The sequence below is a fragment of the Eupeodes corollae genome, chromosome 2, assembly GCF_945859685.1.
Source record: "Eupeodes corollae chromosome 2, idEupCoro1.1, whole genome shotgun sequence".
NCBI lineage: Eukaryota > Metazoa > Arthropoda > Insecta > Diptera > Syrphidae > Eupeodes > Eupeodes corollae.
Genome location: NC_079148.1, coordinates 70783752 through 70807249, shown reverse-complemented (window position 1 = coordinate 70807249; position 23498 = coordinate 70783752). Strand labels below are relative to the sequence as shown.

The 23498-nt window shown below is 30.3% G+C and overlaps 1 protein-coding gene across 1 annotated transcript in view; it reads right to left on the bottom strand.

Annotated features, from left to right (window-relative positions):
- LOC129946644 (uncharacterized) overlaps positions 1-23498 on the bottom strand; it is a 113570-nt gene that overhangs the window by 46911 nt on the left and 43161 nt on the right. Inside the window, exon 2 of the mRNA XM_056056895.1 lies at positions 2417-2605. Within this exon, the coding sequence (XP_055912870.1) occupies positions 2417-2605 (189 nt within the window). The remainder of the gene's footprint in view (positions 1-2416; positions 2606-23498) is intronic.

Sequence of the window (23498 nt, the reverse complement as noted above, 5' to 3'; positions counted from 1 at the left end):
TTTTATGTGACCAATTTTTTATTGAATATGTGTAGATTTATGTTTGATAATGCAGGCTGTTTTGGTCAATTGATTTTAAATGCAAATAAAAAACTTTATTTCATCTTTTACCCAACGTTTTGTACAACAAATAAACAACATATCATAATAAAAACACCTGAAGAAGTCGTGAGTAGCGACGAAACGTTGGGTAAAAGATGAAATAAAGTTTTTTATTTGCATTTAAAATCAATTGACCAAAACAGCCTGCATTACCAAACATAAATCAACATTTTTTACAAAATTTAGGATTTTCGCTTCAAACTAAATTTATCTTATAAAAAATGTTTTCTGTACATTTATTAAAATTTTAATAAAAATCCAACAGTCACTTTTTTGTACACAAATTAAAATCTACAAAAAATACTACACAAATTAGCTAAAATTTATCTTCTATTATGGACATCTCGTGAATAAATGAAGGTATTAACTTCCAAATGATTTAATTCTTTGCTAAATTTTGTTGTTTAACGTAAGACAGTGGCCTTAAAAAAAACCAACCTTTTCTTGTTTTCCATAAGTATAAAAACTTTCAGATAAAAATTGGATTTCGACTCGTTATCTCGTTATCAGATTTGAAGTTAAAGTTTTGTTTATCACATGCAAACTATTGTTGGTAACCTAAAGTAATTTAAACAATTCAATTGACAACTTTTTTTACAAAAAACGAAATAAATATTAAGAGAACAAAGAAAAATATTAACTTAATATTATTTGTCTCACACAAAATATTGTTATTAATGTAATCAATATTTTGTTAAAGCTTTAGACTAATAGACAGACGGGATTGGAGTTATCAGTGTGGGTTGCATCCCAGCCTCTTTTTTGTTTTATGAACTTGAAAGAATTTTTAACTAAAAATCATCATCATAAATGAACAGTTTATGCCTAGGAAATTTCTTTATTTTCAGAACATTTCTCATTTGTGCTGTGAAAACTGTGTAATTGGAAATTTTAGGATTCAAAATTCAAAGCAAGAAAATAGAAGAAATTCAATGACATTTTGACTTCTTGTTGAGTCTCGAACAAAATTCTCGAACAAAATTCCATATATAGCAAAAAAAAAAAATTTCCAACAAAACGATCATCAGTAGCCATATTTTTGTATTTAAAAATTGGTACAACTGAAAGAAGATCTATCAGAATAATAATAAAAAAACACACAAATAGAAGAATGTTTGGTGAAAATCAAATGTTAAAATTAACTTATCAAAAATTCTAATTAAAACAATTAAAATGGACAATTTTCAAAAAGAAATAGTAAGAAAACATCTGTATATTGAGATTCTATAAAAAAATTATTTAATAATTGCAGCTTTGACATAAAATAAAAAAGTTCAAGAAGGCGGTTTGTTCGTAGACTACTACATTAATATGTGGTATTGAAGCGAGCTTGAAGCTCGTCTCAATTCTTTTTATAACTCAATCAAGTTGAAATGAAAGAAAAGACAAACCCGTGTGGAAGAGTTGGTTTTACAGATAATGCATTATGGTCTGTTTATTTGTATATTTGTGTATCTACAAAAAATATAGTTTTGTTTTAATAAAATTAAAAAAAAAATGCACATGGCTTAGGTATTGTATTCTTATATGTTGCTGAACTATTCAGTTCTTCATTGTTTAACACGAATCAAAGTATCTCACTTCCACTTCATAAGAAACACCCAAACACAATTTGCAATTTACAAAGTGCTGTCAAACTTAATCATTTTTAAATCTTCTTGTGCGGTGCAACCACCAAAAGGGTTTATTTAATATAAACTGAGATAAAACTCTAGTGAAAACATAGCAAAACTTGATTTTCTATTGTTTTCTCTTGCAAAATAAGCCCAGTTAGTCCATTTTCAATAACAAATAATAATATAATATAATAATAATAAATAATATCAACAGTAACAGATTGATTTTTTCCTCAAAGGAAATACATGATTCCAATCGCACAAATACTCAACGGACACAGCCATCGAGATACAAATGCAATATCAATCGTGCCAACATTTGAGAAAGAAATCACATAAGATCCATTCGAGACTCGTATAAATGTCAAAAACCTATCCGTAGTAAGATTCTACTATAACTTTTATCGGTAGTATTCATACTATGGATATTGTTTTTGTTATTTATGTAAAATCCTTCTATACTATGGATAATAAAACAGTAGTATTTTAACCCTTTGTGGCATTTTGAAATCACTGTTCCTAAATATTTTTATGTGCAATCAAAACTTTTATGTACATATGTATATGTTAAAGTGAATATATTGTTGATTTTTTGAATGAAAGTCTTACATGTTTCTCGTATTTTTAAACAAAAAAATATACAATCGATATTAAGATGTAAAATCCTAACATTCACAATGCATTCACCATGAACTTACCTTGGTATTCCAATTCGTCTTTCCATTTGAGTGCTTCCCGCAAATGTTATTGCTATCCCGGCTGGTTATGTTATTGTTATTGTTATTATTGTTGTTACTGTTGCTGTTGGTGTTATGTGTGTTATTTGTGTTATTTGTTGTCGTACTTTTAGTTCCTTTCTCAGCTGAAGACATTTTGTCCGATTTTTTCTAAAAAAAAAAAAAAAATAAAAAAATTGAAATACATAAATAAATCAATAGAAATATTTAATACGTTCAAAAAAATATTTAAAACAAATAAATAAATGGAAGTAGGTACCGGATCTGTTATTCCGGTTCCTTCAGCAAACATCCATCGTAGTCTTTAGCATATTCCTAAGTAAGATCCGATCAATGAAGTGTAACCAAACCACATACAAATATGTGATTCTCACGATCGACAGCGTATAGCGTAAAGAGCTTACACCATTCTCAACTCATAGTTTTGTGCTAAAGATGCAACATTGCAGTGCGCTATTTAACAGATGCAGAATTGCGATGAGCTCCCTGCGAATTTATTCGCATAAACCAAAAAAATCTTTGTCTTCGTGATGAAGATTCAGAAAGTTGCACCCAGATGTATGAATTTATACAATACCAGCTTGTGACTTGAGATGAATGATAAATATAAATTGCAGCAATAGTACAACACGAAAACCTCACAGCTTGGGTGGAAAATAAGGCACACGAGATGTTTGTTTTGTCTTTCGTATATAAGAGAATGATATTTATTCGCACAAAAATGCTGCAACTATTTTTGTGCTATACTGTCCATAATTGTGCGACAATGACTAATTGCGTCAGTTTCTCGAACAGTTAAATTTAGAAAGCAGAGTTTGTTTTCTAATTGTGGGACTTTAAGTTCGGTAATATATCAATATGCTTACACTTATAAGATTTCAAGTAAACTATGTTAAAGATCCTCTTTTAAATTTTTGACAGTTCAAAATAAATATTTACCTGCTTATGGGCTTCTCAGAAAATTATAAAAAAAAATATTGACGTCTTAAATTAGAAAATCTTTAATGCATATGATGAATATCATACTATATTCATTTCTTCAAATGGGTGATTTTAAAAATTTGCAATTGACATAATAATACTTTTTTTACACTTGAATTTTCAGAAAGTAATAAGCGTATAACAAGGGACAAGCTACAGTTTGCTCTCAACAGCTTCGTACCGTTTAAATCAGCAGGAACTTTGAAAAAGCTTTAAACGTAATTGTTCCAATCCTTGAGTCAGTTTTTAACAGCTGTCTACATCTGGTCCATATTAACTCGGCATGGAGAGAAGTAAAAGTTGTTCTTAAAACCTTACAAAGATTGATTGATTTCTATTTAAGGGAAAGTATTGATACAAGACTTCTGTCCGTGTCTCAACATGACTACTGTAAAGAAAAATCGGTTAGAACGGCTTTACACACCTTAGTACACCATCGAGTACTCCCTTCACTCCAAAATATATATAAGAAATCCAATTAAAAATCTCAGACGAGCCTAAGTACCTGGGTATTATTTTAAACAAAAAACTAAATTGGAAACGCAAAACGCAGTATTTGGAATCAATTCCAAAGCACACAAACTTAATAGACCATCACTCAACTGCAATTCGACAAAAAATTCCAGTTATTTCTGGCTCAATATGGCATTCCCGGAAGTAGAGTCAGTTTACTTTTATACAGATTGATCAAAAACAAACGAAGGGGTTGGTGGACGTGTGTACTCTGAATGACTGACATTAAGTCTCTCATTCTGCCTTCCCAATCATTGTAGCATCTTCCAAGCGGAACTTTCGGCGAAAAAAGCCCTGTTCTATCTAGAAAAAAGAGTCATATCAATATTTGATATCTGTATTTTCTCAGATAGTCAAGCCGCTATAAGTTTTCTGGACTCTATCGTTACAAACTATTTAACAGTCCATAGCTATTGATAATCTCTTATGTGGATGGCATAACAGTTTAATATTCACCTTTGCTGGGTCCCAGGCCATAGAGACATTCCCGGAAATTGTAAGACATACTTCCAGAAATAGTATAGTACAACCCTTTCTACCACGTTTATCTAATGATGGCATACCAATCGCTACATTTAAACTATTGCTAATACAAGACTTTATGGAAAAGGAAAACTTCAGGTGGAATAACAAGGTGCTATCTATAAACAGATTGCATATTAGCTTGATAATCAGTGTTATGTAGGGGCATTGTCTAATAGGAAACCTCCTCAAGTGGCTAGGCGTATTCTTAAAGTACCTTTGCAGAAGCTGTTTGGATGAGGAAGAGGGGAAAACAGGGCTTCAACTTCTATGTACATGGTCTGATCTAGCTCAAAAATACAAAACTCACCTATGATTAATTCAATTATATTAACAAAATCAGTCTTTAAAGTTATGTAGCGTACTCAAACTGGTTTTATTTAGTTTAGAAGAAAGCCTCAATATTCATGTGGTATCACAATGGGCCATTAAACTGGCCTTCTAACTCACTGATAGCCACTTTAACCTAAGCTAATTTAGCTTATATCAAGTGCCAAACTACGATAAGAGGTTAATCATAAAAAAAAGACGTTTAGATTTAACTCAATCGATAAACAGTTGAGGTTATGTAGAATGCTCATTCGACTTAGAGCTTCATTCTTTCCATAGTTACTTCCATGGAAGTAAATATGTATAAAATCAAGTTTACCCATAATGAGCTTCGCCTCTGTAGTTCAAATGCATACAAGATAATAAATAAGCTGCATCAATTCCACCATTAAGGAGAATTGCTGAAGAAATATTGAGTCATTACTTGCACGGCTTTATTAAATTTTCGTTAGGAGGCAGATCATAAATATCATCCCAAAGACCACCCTTTAGGTCAGAGCGAATGACCAATGAACACTGGACAATCTCCTTCTTGGTACCGTTCTTGAAAATTGGTGTAAGAGATGACTTCTTCCATTTACTGTGAAATTTTCCTGTTTCTAGGATTAAGCATTTCTATGTACACTTTTTTAATACTATCGAACGAATGCCATCGGGACCGGCGGAGCAGTCATCATTCAACACGGATAGACGATTACGGACCATACTTTGTAGCACAGGGATATGATTACAACTCGTTTTTGAAACTGAGTGAACATTTTGAAACTACTTTAGGGCGAAAGTGTTACAGATATCAAAAGTTTTATTAATAAAAGGTTCTTTTAAGTGAAGTTAACTGGAAAGCAATCTGAATTTTTATTTAAGTTGACAAGTTTCCAAATATTTTTTTGATTCTCTTTTACAAAGGTGTCCATATCAGAAATATAACTAAAGAATAAGAAATTGTCCTATATTCATTAAAGACATCAGCATAAAAAGAGAAGTTAGTTGAAGACAGATTTTCGGGGTTACTTTGCAATGTGTTAATTCTTTTGTTTCGCAGTGAACGCTGTTCTTTCAAGGATTGCTAAAGTTTTTTTATTGCTTGATTTCTTTAAAGCCTCATTTTTTCCAAACATTTTTCAAGGGCATTGTACAAAAAATACAAATATTGCTTGAACAATATTAGAAAATTTGAATGTATCAGGAAATGGACAAAAATGAAACAACTGAAAATAAGCTCTTCTGAAATAAAATTGAATGAACAATAAACAAAATTATTGTTTTCAGTAAGGTGATTTAAGTCAAAAAAACATCAATATTTTTCAATAACAGTGATTCCAGATCTACATTCTAGAACAAGGGTCAGAATAAAATTCACGTTTCACAGAAAAAAAACTTATCTAAGTAAATTATTACTAAAAATGTGTAGATGAGTTTTCACATACAAAATTAATAATAGATAACATTATGTTTGTACTTGCAATTTTTTAAGGCGATCTTCAAAATTATAAAACCTATCGAACAACTCTTCTACAAACATCTCAGGTTTACATTGTCTTCTCAATAAAAACCTCAAATGTTTTTTAACACAAAACCAACACTTATTCTGTATGCATGAACTTCTTAAGACTACAGAAGAACTGAGAAACGACACTGCCTTTTCTGTTTATAAGTTAATTTAGGTAGATATTTAGTTACTGTAAAGTCCATTAGCTGTATTAAAACTCTTTAAACTTTTCTTTACAATAATTTAAGTCCAATGATACCACAAAAATTATTTAAAAAAAAATCACTTTAGTGTGCCAACATAAGAATCTTAATAAAAACTACTATGGGAACTATTAAATCATCTTATTTCAGATTGTAATAAAATATACAAGTGATGATAGGTTGCATGAACTTGCTTGTATTTTTAAAAGATTAAGTGAAATTAAGTCAGACATTTTTGTTGTAAAATGGTTCTTTTATAAACTGCTGAATTTATAAAAGGAAGAAAAGATAACTAGTTAGAAAATACACATTTTAAAGAAGAAAAAATATTGTCAAAAAATTTCATTTTTGAATAAGTTAAACGTATGAAAAAATAAGGAAAAAAAACACAAATCGTATCCTTGCCAATTTCTTTTTTACTGTAGATATGTGTGTTCTATACATATCTACTGTAGCGGAATATTTATATTATTTTGTCATAAACAATATTGCAAAATTTACAGAACTATGGTAGAAATCTACTTTACTAATGGCAATCGCTTATAACAGTTAAAACAAAGTAAAGGACAAGGCTGGTTAGCTAACATAATTTGAAAGATATTGAAAAGAAAATACTCACGTAAAAAAATAAATACAAATATTTGTTCTTTAAAAATTATCAAAGAGCTCAGCATTGTTATTTCGTTATCATTTATTTCTGGTATTTAAAACGTTAAAATTTTACTAAGTTGGTTAGAGATTACAAAAACAGTTTATACAGACCTACAAAAAAATGTCACTGAAAGTCAAATCCATCCTATATTTTGAAGGTTTTGAATACCATCCACAAAGATTAAAATTTTGCCTAAGCATATACAGTGGGGTATATAAAATATCACCATATAGCTATGATGACGAAAATTGACCTTAAATGACTACACTGAGAAATTCTTGATCTTGAACTTATTCTTTCAAATTTTGAAAAGTTGTTCTTTTATGTACTAAATAATTTATAATGTATGTATAGCAAATAATTTTTGTATAGCCAACAAACCAAATGCTTAAATACAGAATTATATGAATGACATTTCTAAAAACATTGTAGTTTTGAAGCTTCAACCCAACTTTTTGATATGTAATCTAGCAATACGGTTTATACAAAACAAATACTAGGCCTAAAGCTGGCATCAAATACAAAACCATTAAAACTTCTCAAACATTGTTAAAAAAAAGAGAATATAAAAAAAAACACCTACAGTTAAGTTAATAAAGCGGATATTAAAACTTAAAATTTTCAAATATACATACGAGCCTTTCAAGATAAGCATCGACTTTTTTATTACTCTCACAGCTTAAGTCTCCAACCTCAATAATAACAACAACAAAAAACAAAGATGGTTTTATCATTACGCAAAAGGTCAGCAAACTTCATCGTCATCATCATCACTATAGGAAGACTTTATGCAGATAGATAGATGAATAGATAACTTTGCATCTTCCTTGATGCGTGCAGATAGTTTTTGAAATTTCCTTTCTCGTGGTAATCAATCCGCGCAAATGATCCATCGACAAAATATTAATGGTCAAGTGAGCCAAGTCGTAAATATAAAGAAATGAAGTGAAAGTATTTTATATGCATACAATGCAAAACTTTAAAGCAGATAAAATAATGACTTCAAAAGTCTGCCATCAGTCAGCAGCTTTAGACGGAGCATTAGCCAATGTTAGCTCATCAATCGGCAAATTGGTAATTTTTTCTAATGCGTTTGTATTTCTAATTACTTGGTTTATAATGTGGTAGCGTGTGTGCATTTCCTAGTTTATTAAATTTATATTTAAAATTATTTCTACTCTTTTGATGCATTGTTATATGGTAGAGAAAATTTAATTTAAAAAATAAGGAAAGCCAAATCCATTTTTAACTTAATGAAGCATAACAAAGTGGGTCAATTTTACGAAGAAGCACATAATTAGGACTCTGAAAATACTTTAAAGCTGTTTGTAGAATAAGATTAAAAAGGTGACTTTAAGGAAACTTTAAAAAACCCTGTTGGTGGATCTAAAGAAACTTATAAAGCACTCTTCCATAAAAACAAATAAATTTCAAGAACAAACATTTAAATTCAAAACCACCAAGCACTTATTACATCTTAAAGTAGGTCTTACCACTTAGTCTGGTCTTCTCTATATAAGATGTGAATCACTTCACATTTATTGACAGAACATTGGCATATTACATTATGTGATAGAAGAAGCCATATTGGTGAACTAGGTCATGCTTTGCGCATATAACGCAAAATAAAATACTCAACTTTGTTTACCTACAACATTGTTTTTTTCTTGTCAAGGTATAAACTAGCTTCATGAGCTTGATGGTTTTGATAAATGCTATTGTGGCGAAACTATGCCTATAGATATACCATAGATATTCGATTTCAATTAAAGCTGCTAGACAACAGAAAAAGCCGGTAGGTAGCTACGAACCCTAAATGTAAACAATTTATTTAAAATTTCAGTTTTGCGAATTTGACTCTTTTTGTTTTGAACCAAAAATCAATGATTCATAATAAAAGTAATATGCATACATACATACGTATGTAAATGTATTTTCATATCGTTATAGACCTTGAATATATGGTTTATCTGACTTAAGTGAAGTTGACAACTTGCACAAAGACGTATAGTGCAATTAATTTTGAACACATAAACGGGAACTTGCCGTTAAAAGTAGGTATCTTAAAGATACTGGTGTGTTTTAATGCGGCGGTTCTGTGAAATTAGGCCAGTTTTAAAAGTAAAAATAGAAATACATACATATAAATAGCCAATACATTTTGTTCAACTTATTTTGTCTCCATTTTGCAATATCAATGTCTCTATAAATTAGCCGCCCATAGTTTTTTTATATTCATTGAAATTTTATCAAACAAAAATTATCGTAAATTACAACACATTTTTAAAACAGGTTGCAACTATTTTCAAAGTCAAATTGTATTTAGAAAAATTATTGTTCAAGATAAGACCAAACAAAGTTTTTCTTTTCACAAAAATAAAAAGTATTTTTTAAAATCCAGTACAAAAATGGTTAAAAATTTGCAGTCACAGTTTTTGCAGAATTAAATTAAGCACTTTATCGGCCATCGGTCCTTTCAAAGTATATATAAGATTCTTTTCACCTCGGAGACTACGTTAATTATCAGAAGTGGTACATTTGCGCTCAGAAAATCCAAGAATAAAAATAGTCTAGAGTTCGACCCACACTGATAACTTTTCAATCTGTCCGTCGATTTGTCTTGCTTAAAGATAAATAATTTGAAGTCAATACCTTTCTTTGTTCTCCTAATAATACCTGTTTTTTTTTTAATAAAAGTTATCAGTTGAATCTTTTTAAAAATTACCATAAATATTTTGCAAGGATAGTTGCATAATAAAATCTATTTTTGTAAAGATATTTAGTCAAAAACCAATTTTTACCAATTTTAGTAGCGTTTCTTGAAAATTCGTATTTCTTGTATAAACAAATACAAACTGGATTTTTTAGGAAGAACAAAATTTAGCACAGAATGAATCCATTTTTAAGTCAATACCTTCATTTATTCAAAAGATTTTAATTCTTATGAAAATACTGACTGTTGGATTTTTTTAAATTTGACTGAGTATCGAAAACAATGTTTTGCAGGAGATGAATCTAGTCTGAAGGCATTATTTTTGAAAAGATATTGTAGTCGAAAATCAAATCAAATTTTTTAACTATAGAAATTAAAAATAAAATTAACACAAATATCTCAGATACTTATATCATCTAGCTAGCTACTTCAATTAAATTTTGTGTTATATAATTTGACATGATCCCAAATAAGTAAAATTTTGAAAAACTTAAAAAAATATTTGTCACCTCGAATATTTTACGAACGAAAATTGATGTTACCTCAAATCTAGTTTTATGCAAAGAAGAAAAACATTTCTTAAACTCTTGTAAATTTTCAAGAAAAATCGAAAAAACGCTTTTTTACAAAAGCCAAACATCTTCAAAAAATACTTCTTAAATTTGGAGTTCACAAGAGCCATAAGGCTCATAGTTGTATATCCAAAGAATTCATATACGGATTTTTTAGCAATAAATTTAACGATATTAAACAAAAAACGGTTTGTCTTTCAAAAACAACAATAATCTTAATCTTAAAAAAAATTTAAATTTGAAAGAAACTTTGTCATTGCTTTAAATTAATTAAATAAAATCATTTTATTTAGCTTTTTAAGAAAAAACCTTGAATAAAAGATCGTCAATTTGATGTTCGAAAAATCTTTGGAAAAAAGAATTTTTTATTTTCTTGACTCAAGCATAAGTTGCCTTTGAATTTCCGAAACTCGTCATCAGTTCCATTTTATTAACTTCCCATAGGAAGTTATTGTAATTGGTCCGATTTTTCAAATTGAAAATTTTGACATTTCTAGAGTCGAAATTAAAGATTTTTAGAAAGATGTCTGTGCGTGCGTGTGTACGTACATTCGTACATCAATACGATCGCGAAGTTTTAAACGTCGTCCAAAGCTCAATAACCAGTAGAGATATCGACTTCAAATAAATTTTGTTATACAGATAATAATTCCAAAAGGTGCAGAAAGGGTGCTCAAAAAAAGGTGAAAATTTGGTTAACCCTAAATATCTCGCAAACCAATGACGCTAGGGACTTAAATTAAATTTTATATTATATTTATCGTAACGTGATACCAAGCAAGTATATTTTTGGAAAAAATCCAATTAAATTTTCAACTCGAAAATTTTACGAATACAAAATGATTTCATCTCCAAAACAATTTTGTGCAACGAAAAATAACGTTTTCAACATCTTGTAAAATTTTGAGAAAAATGAAGTTTCCAGTTTTTTTTTTTATAAAAAATAAAAACCTAAAAAACATTGCTCAAAGTTTTTAAAAATTGAATTTCGACTCAAAATCTTTTTAAAAATTCGAGATTATGGTTTCCAACTAATTTAATCTTATAAAAAATATTGTTTTCAACATTCAGACAAATTTCAAAAATCCAATTGACAGTTTTTTTTACAAAATATAAAAACCTAAAAGAAAATATAACAAAAGTTGGTAAAAATGATTTTCGAAACTTTGAGGCTTTAAACTGCTTTTATCCCTTAAAATATATTGTTGTCAACATTCAGTAAAGTTTTGAGAAAAATCTAATCGACAGTTTTCTTACAAAAAATAAAAACCTAATATTAAAACTTGGTACAAATTTACTTTTGACTCAAATAGCTTTTCAAAAATTAAAAATATTGTCTTCAAACTTTTGTATTTCACAGAAAATATTGTTTTCAATATTCATTAGTTTTTTTTTTAATCCCACAATCCGTTTTTTCATAAACAAATAAAATCTACAAAAAATTTTACTCAAATTTGGTACAAGTTTATGATCGGTTCTTGATATCTCTCAAATTAATTGCATTCATCCAATTTACAAAAATTTAATAAATGCTACTTAAATTGGTGAAAATTTGTTAGCGACTAAAAATCTATTTAACAAAACAAGATTTTCAACATAACTATTTCTTGATATGAAAAATATTGTTGGTAATTTTAACTTTTTTAAGAATAATTCAACTGACAACTTTTTTAACCCAACACGGAAACCTACAAACTTTTAAGCCAGACAAATCGACATACGGAATGGGAAGTTATCTGTGTGGGTCGCATACATAACAGTTGCAAAGCTTTTTTAAAGTGCTTTTTCTTTCAAAATTGATTATTTTTTAAATACACAAACTCTGAAAGTCTTAATTAAATCAATTTACTTTTTAAAGTAAATTTTGTTGAATTTAAGTTTAAGTTTTGTTGACATCTTTTTAAACAAAATCTTTGACAAATGGTTAATGTAATATGGTATGTTTTTAGCATTAGCTCTAATTTTCGAGTTTGTATTGTTTTTACAATTATATTTTTTTTTGAAAACTAGGATACATTTCTTAACAAAAACATGTAAAGTGCGTCAAGAATCAAAAGTTTGGATCCGCCCTTGCATTAGAGTGAAGAAATTTGAAGAAAAAAAACATACTCATTTGGCCAACTGCATTGAATTAGTTGTCCATCATACTTACTTTTTCATACTTACTAAGCAATATTAAGACATCCGACCTTATTGTTCTTAAATAATTAACACATTTTCGCAATTGAAGCTAAAATTTGTCTACAAAAACTTTCATTGAGAGTAATCACTTTGGCACAGAGCTCAAAAGTCAGCACCTTCAAAATTCCATCTTATAAGACTTTCTACAATATATTATAGTCACCTGATGGGATTCAATTAATTGTAAATAGTAAAATTGTCAGAAGAATTTCTATCAATAAATTTTATTTTGCGATAAGGAAACTTTCCACCATCAATATTATGTACGTATAAAAGCCAAGTACACAGATTTGCCTCTTTGTTAGAAGTCAAACCATCCCACGATATCCAATCAACAACAACAGCAGCACCACCGAAGATGTCACCATATCACGAGCTAGCTCAAACATATGGCTTAAAGATGCTTTTTGCTCCATCCTGGTCTTCTTAATAAATTGTTTTTCCATGCTGTGTGCATCGTGGTAGAGTAAAATCAAACGAAAAGACCTTAGTGTTTCCCATGATGGCTTTATGGCAAAAAAGTGAAATCTTGCAATTGTCAAACAAAAGTTAAAATACAGCAAACACAAAGCAAAACAAAACATCGTTACCCACTTCTGACGGTCGGGTCGGTCGGTCATTGATTGAGTACCATGAACTCCAAAAAACTTAAAACTTATAGTAACTTAAGATTGTTCGTTACTTTTCTTCTATCCGAATAAGCGGTGTGGTGTGGTGTATTCAGCAAAGAAGCAATGTCAAGCGCATCATCAGCAAATAAATCCACCTTAAGGTTGCTACCGCATTTGTGCGAATCAAGCTTGGAGCACCATTTCACTTTCCACCGGAGCGGTATAGTGATGATGGTGTATCTGTATTTTGTATAGCTACTCAAAACAAAAACCGACAAACAAATTTAAAAGAAAACGTCATCGTTGTTAGTGAAAGCGAATTTAACGACCAACACGACACTCGTTTTGATTCGTTTTATAAATTTTATTTTGTTTTTCTTGTGTGAACTACAAGTTTTTGATGCAATTCAACATTGGAACTTACTTTCCATGGATTTATAAACCAGCTAACCCATCCACTCGACTTGCAGTCGCCGCTAATGTCAAGGTCTTCATTGCAATCTGAGGAAAATGGCAATGGAAAAGTGCATCCATGGAGCTGAGACTGAGAAAAAAAATGGAAAGTGGGTAAATTGCTCCCACAGCGAGAGCAATTTATATCTACAAGCCATCAGATACATTTGCATATATACCCGCTCATAGAGGAGATACGATTCCCGCCGAAAGTTGTATTAATATCTAACAGAAGTTTGATTTATTGCTGCACGATAAATGAGCTGAACTTGTTTTATCTCATACATATAAGACTCTCAGATGATAAACCTCGATATAATAAATATATCTTTACGCAGTGCACATCAAGTTGCTTTACTTTTCAATTGAACCAGATATCAGACTACACGCACTAGAGCACACTTTATTTTCAAGATTCTTGGTAAACGTTAAGTAACCAAGTGAAATGAAGTAGATTACATTTATTCAAGTGAGCAGATTCAATAATTTTGAATTGAATCAAGTTGAAATACCTGTTTGAATGAAGGTAAAAATATGCATAAATTGCTTCATTGTGGTTCTGAATAACTTCGATTAGAGTCATTCATTGCATATAGAAATATAGCATCACAGTGTTTTAAATTAGTTTTGTTTATTATTTTTATGATTTAAAGATTTTTAATAAACTGAGTTCGATTGTAAGTTATTGCAAATTTAATTTCTTATCGGCCTTCAAATAGAATCACAGGAAAAAGAGGATAGGTCGCGATCCCCTCAGAAAACTCTCATCCCGTCTTTTGATTTATTTAAGACTTTAACACAATGTTCAATCTCAGATCCTAATGTGGATAAAGAGCTATTTAGTAGGTAGAAAACAGGTGTTAAAAATTGATAGTGTCATTTCTAAGGAAATTATAATTTTCTCCGGTGTTCCTCAAGGTAATCACCTTGGACCACATCTTTTTATCATTTTTATTAACGACTCACCATAACATCTTACTTTTTCTAAATGTCTTCTATTTTCTGACGATTTGAAAATATTCTGTTCCATAAATTCACTTAACGATTTGAAAATATTCTGTTCCATAAATTCACTTAACGATGCAAAAAAGTTCAAATTTAGATAAATCATTTCATTAAATGGTGTTATATAAACTAGGGTTTTTTTTTTCTAAATTCAAAATATTTTGAAGACCCCTATACATTAAAAAATCTTTAATCTAGCCCCGTCCAACCACATTTAGAATATTGTACTGTTATATGGAGCACCTTTACCGCGTCTAGCAATTGTCGTATATAGAAAAAGTTCAAAAAAGGTTAATAGAACCGGAGCACTGGAAGTGCTTTTAAACCTAACACCTCTTGACATCTTCTCCAAAATGGTGGCAGCCAACTCATGTGTAAGGCTTAGAACCACCTCTCAATGGAACAGTAACAATACTGGACATACTACTATTCTAGATAGTTTCAGATCTATCCCAGATCGCTAAGACTATACCACCCCAAAAATAATATTCGGTAAAAGCTTTCATGTGTCCATCCCTTCAAGATCCTCCTGGGAAGAAGAGAGACCCCTGGAAGATGATGCGGTACACTTCTATACAGACGGTTCAAAGACCGATCAAGGAGTTGGAAGTGGTATCTTTTCGGAACAACTGAATTTCAGTCTATCCTATAGACTTCCCAATCAATGCAGTATATTCCAGGCAGAAGTAATTGCGATTAAAGAAGCACTATCCTGGCTCAAAGAGAACGTTAAATCTGGTAAGGATATACGAATCTTCTCAGACAGCCAAGCCGCTCTTAAATCTCTTGCGTCTGTCTCCACAAACTCTCAAACAGTCCACGATTATCGATCATCTCTGAATAAGATGACGGAACAGTTTAACATTCACCTCATTTGGGTGCCGGGCCACAGAGACATTCAGGGAAATTGCAAAGCCGATGAGCTCGTCAAAAACGGAACACTTCTGCCTAATGTTAGACGAAAACATAACATAGGAACACCACTTGCTACCAGCAAATATGTTCTCAAGCAATATGCTCTAGAATCAACAAATGCTCGATGGTCACAGAGTACCACCTGCCTAGCAACCAAGCAAATATGGCCAAGTATAGACTTAAAACGGTCAAAAGGCTCATATCACTGAGCAGACAAAGTATAAGCTCTACAATTGGAGTAATAACAGGACACTGCCTCATAGGAAGACATGCTCTGAGGCTATGGGTCTACACAAATGACTTCTGTAGAAGCTGCATGGACGAGGAGGAAGCGGAAACAGTCCAACACCTTCTATGTACATGTCCAGCACTCTCTATTAGATGGAATAATCGGTAACCCCTTCTTCGATAATACCAATGAACTGGCAACGATTGACACAAAACGTCTCTCTAACTTTATTAGAAGTACGAAATGGTTTGTTTAAATTCATTACTCTCCCATGAGTAACCTCATTAGTGGTATCACAATGGACCCTTGAGGTCTACGTGCGTCAATGACATCTGGACAGCCACTCCAACCTAACCTAACAGTGTTTGCCTTACAAAAAATATTTGTTTATTCAAATGTTCCATCTTATGAAACGAGGTGTATTTAAATTGATCTTAACCCTCTTGCTCAGAGAAGAAAATTAAACTCAATACTTTTTGATTTTTGATATCTTGAATTTTAATATTGACTGTTATGTATTTTTTTTATTTATGCGCCTTCTTGAAACTTGCATCCTCATGACTGTGATTTTTTAAATGTTCCTTATAACAGTACTAGCTTTACTAAGTATAATCCTATCACAAGAGCTTGTATGGATTTTAATGAATATGATTTTAATATTAATAGAAATGTTTTGAAACATAAATTAGTTATAATGCTATAAGTAAATTATGTATTTTTTTCTTAAGTTACGTATAATTAGTTACGTATATTATTAGAGTGTGTAACTTTTAAGACGATTAAATAAATAAATAAATAAAAATGTTCATAACAATTTTTGTGTGAGACGAAAAAAATTGAAGTCAATATCTTTCTGTGGTCTCTTAATAATTGATTCGAAAACCATTTTTTTGATTGGATTGAAATAAATTTTGAAGTCAATACCTTTATTTATTCACGTGATATCGAAAATCGAACTTCAACTTTTACCAATTCTGTGTAATATTTTTTCTATGTGTAAGCGAAACGCTTCGCACGACCCGTCTACGGCACTGGAAACCCTAACACCTCTTGATATACTTAGAAAACAAATAGCTGCAAGCTCTACTGTTTCCCTCAATGCTTCATAGCAGTGGGTTAACAACAACATTAGCCACTCTTTAATTCCTAAATATTAAGAATCAGTTCCAAGCACACAGACTACACCGTCCCCCAACTTCAATTCGACAGAAACTTCCAGATTTCTATACTACTTTTCAGGTCACCAAAAACATCTAGCCTACACTAGATTTTAAGCAGTCAAGGTGCTTGCTATTTCTAAGCAGATCACATACATATGAGCTCGATAATCGGTGACATAACCGGGAGCTGACTATTAGGAAAGCACGCCACGCGGCTAGGCGTGTATCGCAAATTGCTTTTGCAGATTGAAGAGGAGAAAACATGCCCTACTCTCGGGACCGGGTTAATAGGAGGACTAGGGGGGACTGCAAACCCGGGCCCCAGGGAAACGAGGGCCCCATCCCATCAAGAAACTTAAACCGTACAATCACGATATTTAAACTGTACAATCAATAAACCCAAAAAATAAAAACCACAATTAGTTGACCCCACAAAATCCACACTCGAAAGCTATATACGCCAAAAACGTTAAACCCATATAGCCCAACTCACGATTAATCCCATAAACTTTAAACCCACATATCTCAACTCGCTACTATATTTAAAAATTAAACCCGCATAACCCAAAACAGTATACTATAAAAAATCCATGGAGCCTAACTCAGCAAAAATGAATCCCAAATCCAATAAATTCAAAAGCTATAAGCGGATTGAAGCTTACACTTACATCACTAATATCATCGGATTTTTTGTAATATTATAAGTTTGAGTGAAAATGAAGTAAAAATAAAAGCAACAAATTTAGTCGAAATTTATCATAAATATTTAGAAATTGAAATAACCTAACTTACGAACTAGAGTAGTTTATTGAAATGATGAAATTGCAGCCACAAGTGTTTTCTTTTTAAGTTCAAAAAAAAAAAAAACTGAACTTATTTCAGCATTTAAAATACTTAACTAGATCGTTGAAAAACAGATGATTGACGTTCTTCAAAATGTTTATATAGCTCTTAGAATATTCGTAACAATATCTATGTATAATTGTAAAGCAGAAAGAATACAAAATATGTACCGATCTTAGATGTTGGATGAAAGATTAACTCGTTTAGCAATCGAATCCGAATTATTAAGATCGATTGAGTTTAATGATTTGATTCAAGATTTTGTAAAAATAAAATTGAGAAAAAAAAATCTTATAAATCCTAATTACTACATAATTTATTCGTTTCAATTTTTCGAGTTTTGAATAATCAAAAAAAAATGGTCTGACGGCTTTGAGGTCATGGTTTTTGGATTAATTACAAATTGGGTTATGTGGGTTTAACGCTTTTTGGTTTACGATTTTTTATTTGCGAACACATTTAATTTTTCAAAAACGTTAAAAGAGCCCCTGATGAATAATACTTAGCCCCGGGTTTAAAAAAATTTTAATCTTATTGTGGGTTGGAGTACTTCGGGGATAGCTTCTTGGATTTTTGATGTGTCAACTCCTTGGTGCATCGTCTCTGAGAGCGTGGACTCCTAGCACCCAGGGTTATTGGGTTTGCTCGCTTGGAGCTTAGGACGCTCTGGATTATGAGGGGTTGGCTTGCTTGGGGTTTATATCTTTTTAGGAAGCCTCAAATTTGAAATAGCCCCGGGCCCCCATTTTCTTTAATCCGGGCCTGCTTACTCTTGCTCAAAAACGCAAGAATAACCTAGGAGAATTCTTTAATAACGATCTAAACAATCTCAACCATATTAACATAATCAGTCTTTCACTTTTTGTAAGGGACTTAAAGTGGTTTCATTGCGCTTAGAAGAATGCTTTTAAAGAATCATTTGGTATCACAATAGGCCTAAGTTAATCCTTCTTCATTTTCGAAAATCAAATTTGTGGGCAATTTTAAGTTTTAATCACATTCTAAAATTCTAATTATTTAAGATGGATCATCATTAAACTCTACCACTTTGAGATTTGAGGCTGAGACGTCAAAATAAATAACCCAAAATTAATTATAACTGCATAACTACCATGCATGACTTCTGTTTATTCCTTATAATTTGTTAATGCACAAACAGGTAAAGGATCAAGGAGAAAACTTGTTACTCATTCAAAGGATAGGTACAGAATAGGAAGTAGAGACCAAAAGGGATAATACTAAGATCATTAGAAAAACATTTTAAACAGAATTAATTTTTAAATTTGAAACCAATATTTTTTCATTTCTTTGTTTCGTTAAGAGATTTCTATTTACCTTCGATATCACAAAATGGAATTTGTCTTATCAAGAAACTCGCAAAAAATATACATCAAAATTTACCTGAGCAAACTCATATAAAAAATCTGAATAGTAAATTAATAAAGTTCGATAATCTGCAGAATGTTAAAATTATAAACATTTTCTGTTTGAACAAAAATTACCTACATTTATACCTTATAAGTTCCCTGAACCTATTAACATAATCCGAATACAAAACCTATGCAAATGAAGTGATGACAAGCTTTCAGCAAATAAAAATACGTATTCATAAATTATCATTTTAACTCTCACCTTCATGCCAAAATGTTTCACTTTCTTATTCTTCAGACTTCTGACTAAACCCCATGAGAACAAAAACATTTTACTTTTTTTAAAGTTCAAATGATCAATAACTTTGTTTTAAAATACCGAAAATAAACAAAAGTCATACAAATACCATTTCAGGTAAATGATTGGACCGTATATAGAAATGTTTAGGCAATCCAAGCAGACACCCAAGACTCAACAACATTCAAGTTAACCTTTTAGTAAGCTCTGGGGAATGAAACTCCCTTACACCCGAATCTACTAGCTATGGCGTCTAACAGTATAAAGCGGTTAAAATATCAAACTTAGTACCAACATTATAGATACACCAAACAATCATTACTGCGAAAAAATAAATTACCATATACTATTCTCATGACAGCGAGGCTTACCCTGGTAACACTTAAAACCGGTGTTTATGAGCTAGCTGGGTTTATAAAAATATGACCAAAACGAAGTAGATGTACATATAACTTGAAAAAGTATAAGCGTTGATCTGAGTTAGAACTGGTTCCGATGGGAGACTGAAACTGTTGCGGTGGTGGCTTACGCTGCGCTGTATCACCGTCTATGTCTAAATTTTATTTAAAAATACAATTTCACTATTCAATCTTTGACAAGAACTTTTCTGAATCGAGGTTCGAGTCATTGTATAGTCTGAGAGTTAATAATGTACTTTGTGATATTATTGAACAATAAATAAAGCTTATGGTCGTAAACTTTCAATAATAACATAAAGTGCAACATTTAGCGATCTAAAGGTTTAAAGATAAAGTTGTCAGTTGCAAACTGCCCAAGAGTCTAAACCAACAAAATTATACTCGTTTAGTACTTATTTCGTAAATTCCCGACTGCCATTGACCATAATTCTACATTTCAAAAGGATCCATATCCATTTTATACTATTTCTGTTTCATATTTAGTTTTAAGACAAATAGGAGTGTGAAACAGCGTCAACAATAAGACCTAATAAGAGAAATTAACTTCCCTTCGATCAGTGTAGACAATCGTTGCATGTTTTTAGTTCATATGTGTCGAAAATATTGCATTCGTACAAAATTTCGAACTCGATATTTGTTTGTTCCTAGTTTTATAACAGTAGTCTCCGTACAAACATCTTGGTCAAAAATTGGAAATTCGAATTTTCTCAAAAACGAATCGAGAAATATTTATTCAATTTTTAGCAAAATTTGTATTCATAATTAGGCTTCTTTCATACCAAACAAATAGTTTTTTATAGTCCAGAAGGGTACCCCCTCAGTTCCTTACAGAACCGTAATTTTGTTTTTAAGCTTTCTCAAGAACTAATGAACCGATTTCAATAATTATTTCTATGCACAAGCTCTTATACTGTATTAATAGCATTTCCTGATCAAAAACATCTCACTTTTTGTAAAAAAATTAAATGAAAAAAGTATATTAATAAGTTCTAAATAACTGCATGCTAAGCATATTTTAACACTAAAATTTTATACTTACAAAATACATAAGAACCGCTCTAACTTTTTTCGAAAGAGAAAATAAATTTTGATTAATTAAATGGCATTTAAATTTTTAAAGACAAGCTTATTTATAGTAAATTTTAAAATATAATTTCTATTTGTAAATAAGGTGTTTGGATGCTGGAGCAAAAAAAACTAGATAGCAAAAAATTACAATTTTGGAAAAGCTGGAAACTTGTTAAATTTTTAGAAAAATGTTAACCAGCAAAATGATAAGCCTATACAGCAAAATGATAAGCCTATTAGCAATACGGTTGTTTAAAATTTGGCGATATTATGTCTTGGACTATTATAGAAAATATTTTCTAATCGCTCAACTAGAAGGCTTTTACTTTGCTTAAAATTTAAAAACAAAAAACAAAGACACAAATTCATTGATCGTTAATCTTGTAATTTTTACTTTTTCTTATGTTCAAGTGGATGTTTTGTTTTGTTTTTTTTTTTTAATTTTTAATTTTGTTTGTTGCCTTTTCTAAGGGTTTTGATATTTTGATTTTATTTTTAAGAATTTGATATAAATGAGATTGAGGTCAATATGAACAGATTGAGTTTCAGATATAACAATCATTATATTTACTCATAGTCAATTTTATTGTTGAAAGGTCATGGTCGTACTTGGAAAAAACATAATTGTGAAATAGTGTCATTAGCATTGTCATCATAAACTCATGCATGAAATTCAAATTATCTATAAAACAAAAGAAACAAGAGCATTGCACGCCAACTGGTTTTTCTTCCGATATAGCTATGAAAAAAATGTCCCCTTATCAGCAAATCAAGTTTATGTTTGTAAAAGATATATTAAAAGACTTTATTAAAATGCAATTAAAATTTAACAACAAAAAAAACACAAAAATCGTATTTATAGCAGTATACAAATATTTGTACAATGCATGTTATAAGACGATAAAATAATCAACTTTTAAATATTTCCTTTTAATATTTTTTTTTTTGGGGATATCTAAAAAAAATAACGAAAATTGCGATCCTACGTTTTGGTTTATTAAAACTGTCTGTACTCTCAATTCATTTCGGTTACTGAATGTCACCTTAAAATGTGCCCTCATATGTTTTTGAGATATGTAAATAGTAAACTCAAATGTGACGGATATTCAAAATTCTTGAAGCTATCTTCTACAGCCAATTTCGAGCTTGATCGCAGAATATTTTAAGACTGTCTTTAAAGATTTTTCTTTTGCAGGTACCTTCCATCAATCAATTTTTTGATATCTGAGGCCTCAATACGAGCAAAATTTTTAAGCTAAATTAATGTTTCAGTGCAATACAATTATTTTTGTTTTAAAATTGGGTGTTTTTTTTTCGACCTATTGATTCTTCTTTTCAACAAATCTCTGAAATGTTTTAAGTTCCCGGATTTTTGAAAATATTCATACCTAACGCCAGTTCATAAAAAAGGTTCTACAAATAATGTAATGAGTTATAACACTACACATTTTGTAATGTGGAAATCAAAACAAAAATCTACAATTACTAATTTATTACAATTCTCTACATTCGAAACACACTTTTAAGTCGATTGCATCTTTACAAACCTTAACGGGGCATTTAATAAATGAAAGTCATGAAATTCTTCTTAATAAATTAGGTAACATTGAAATTAACGACTTCTCAGTTATATTTTAATGGCAAATTTTATAGCAGGAGTAACCCTTCATTTCAATTCAATGTTAATTATGATGTACCTTAAGGGAGTAATCTGGGTCCATTGGTATTTATGATGGTTAACACTAAATATCTCACGAACCAAGAACGCTAGAGACAATGTTATATAATATCTTTTAACGTAATATCAAACAATTATATTTTTTGAAAAAAATCCAATTAATGTTTTTTTTTTATCTCCAAAACAATTTTGTTCGACGAAGAATAATGTTTTTGATATCTGATAAAAATTTGAAAAAAATCTAATGGACAGTTTTTTTTTATAAAGAATAAAATCATAAGAAAAACATTGCTCAAAGTTGGTAAAAATTGAATTTCTCCTCAAATATCTTTTCAAAAACTTGAGATTATGGCTTTCAACTTATAAGAAAAATCGAATTGACAGGTTGTTTTATATAAAATAAAAACCTAAAAAAAACAACTAAAAGTTGGTAAAATTGATTTTCGACTCAAATATCTTTTCAAAACATTGAGATACTAGCTTTAAACTACTTCTAGCTTTTAAAAAATGTTGTTGTCAGTAAAGTTTTGAAAAAAACGAATCGACAGTTTTTTTTTACAAAAAATTAAAGACCTAAAGAAAATTTAACAAATGTTGGTAAAAATTGATTTTTGACTCAAATGTCTTTTCAAAAATTTAGGATAATTATTTTCGACATTTTATAAAAATCTAACAGTCAGTTTTTTCATAAAAAAATAAATTCTAAAAAAAATAGTACGCATAATTGGTAAGCATTGATGTTCGGTTTTCGATATCTCGTGAATTAAAGAATAAATTGACTTCAACTTAATTTTATTCATCTAACTTGTATTTGTTTATATTAGATTGTATTTGTTTA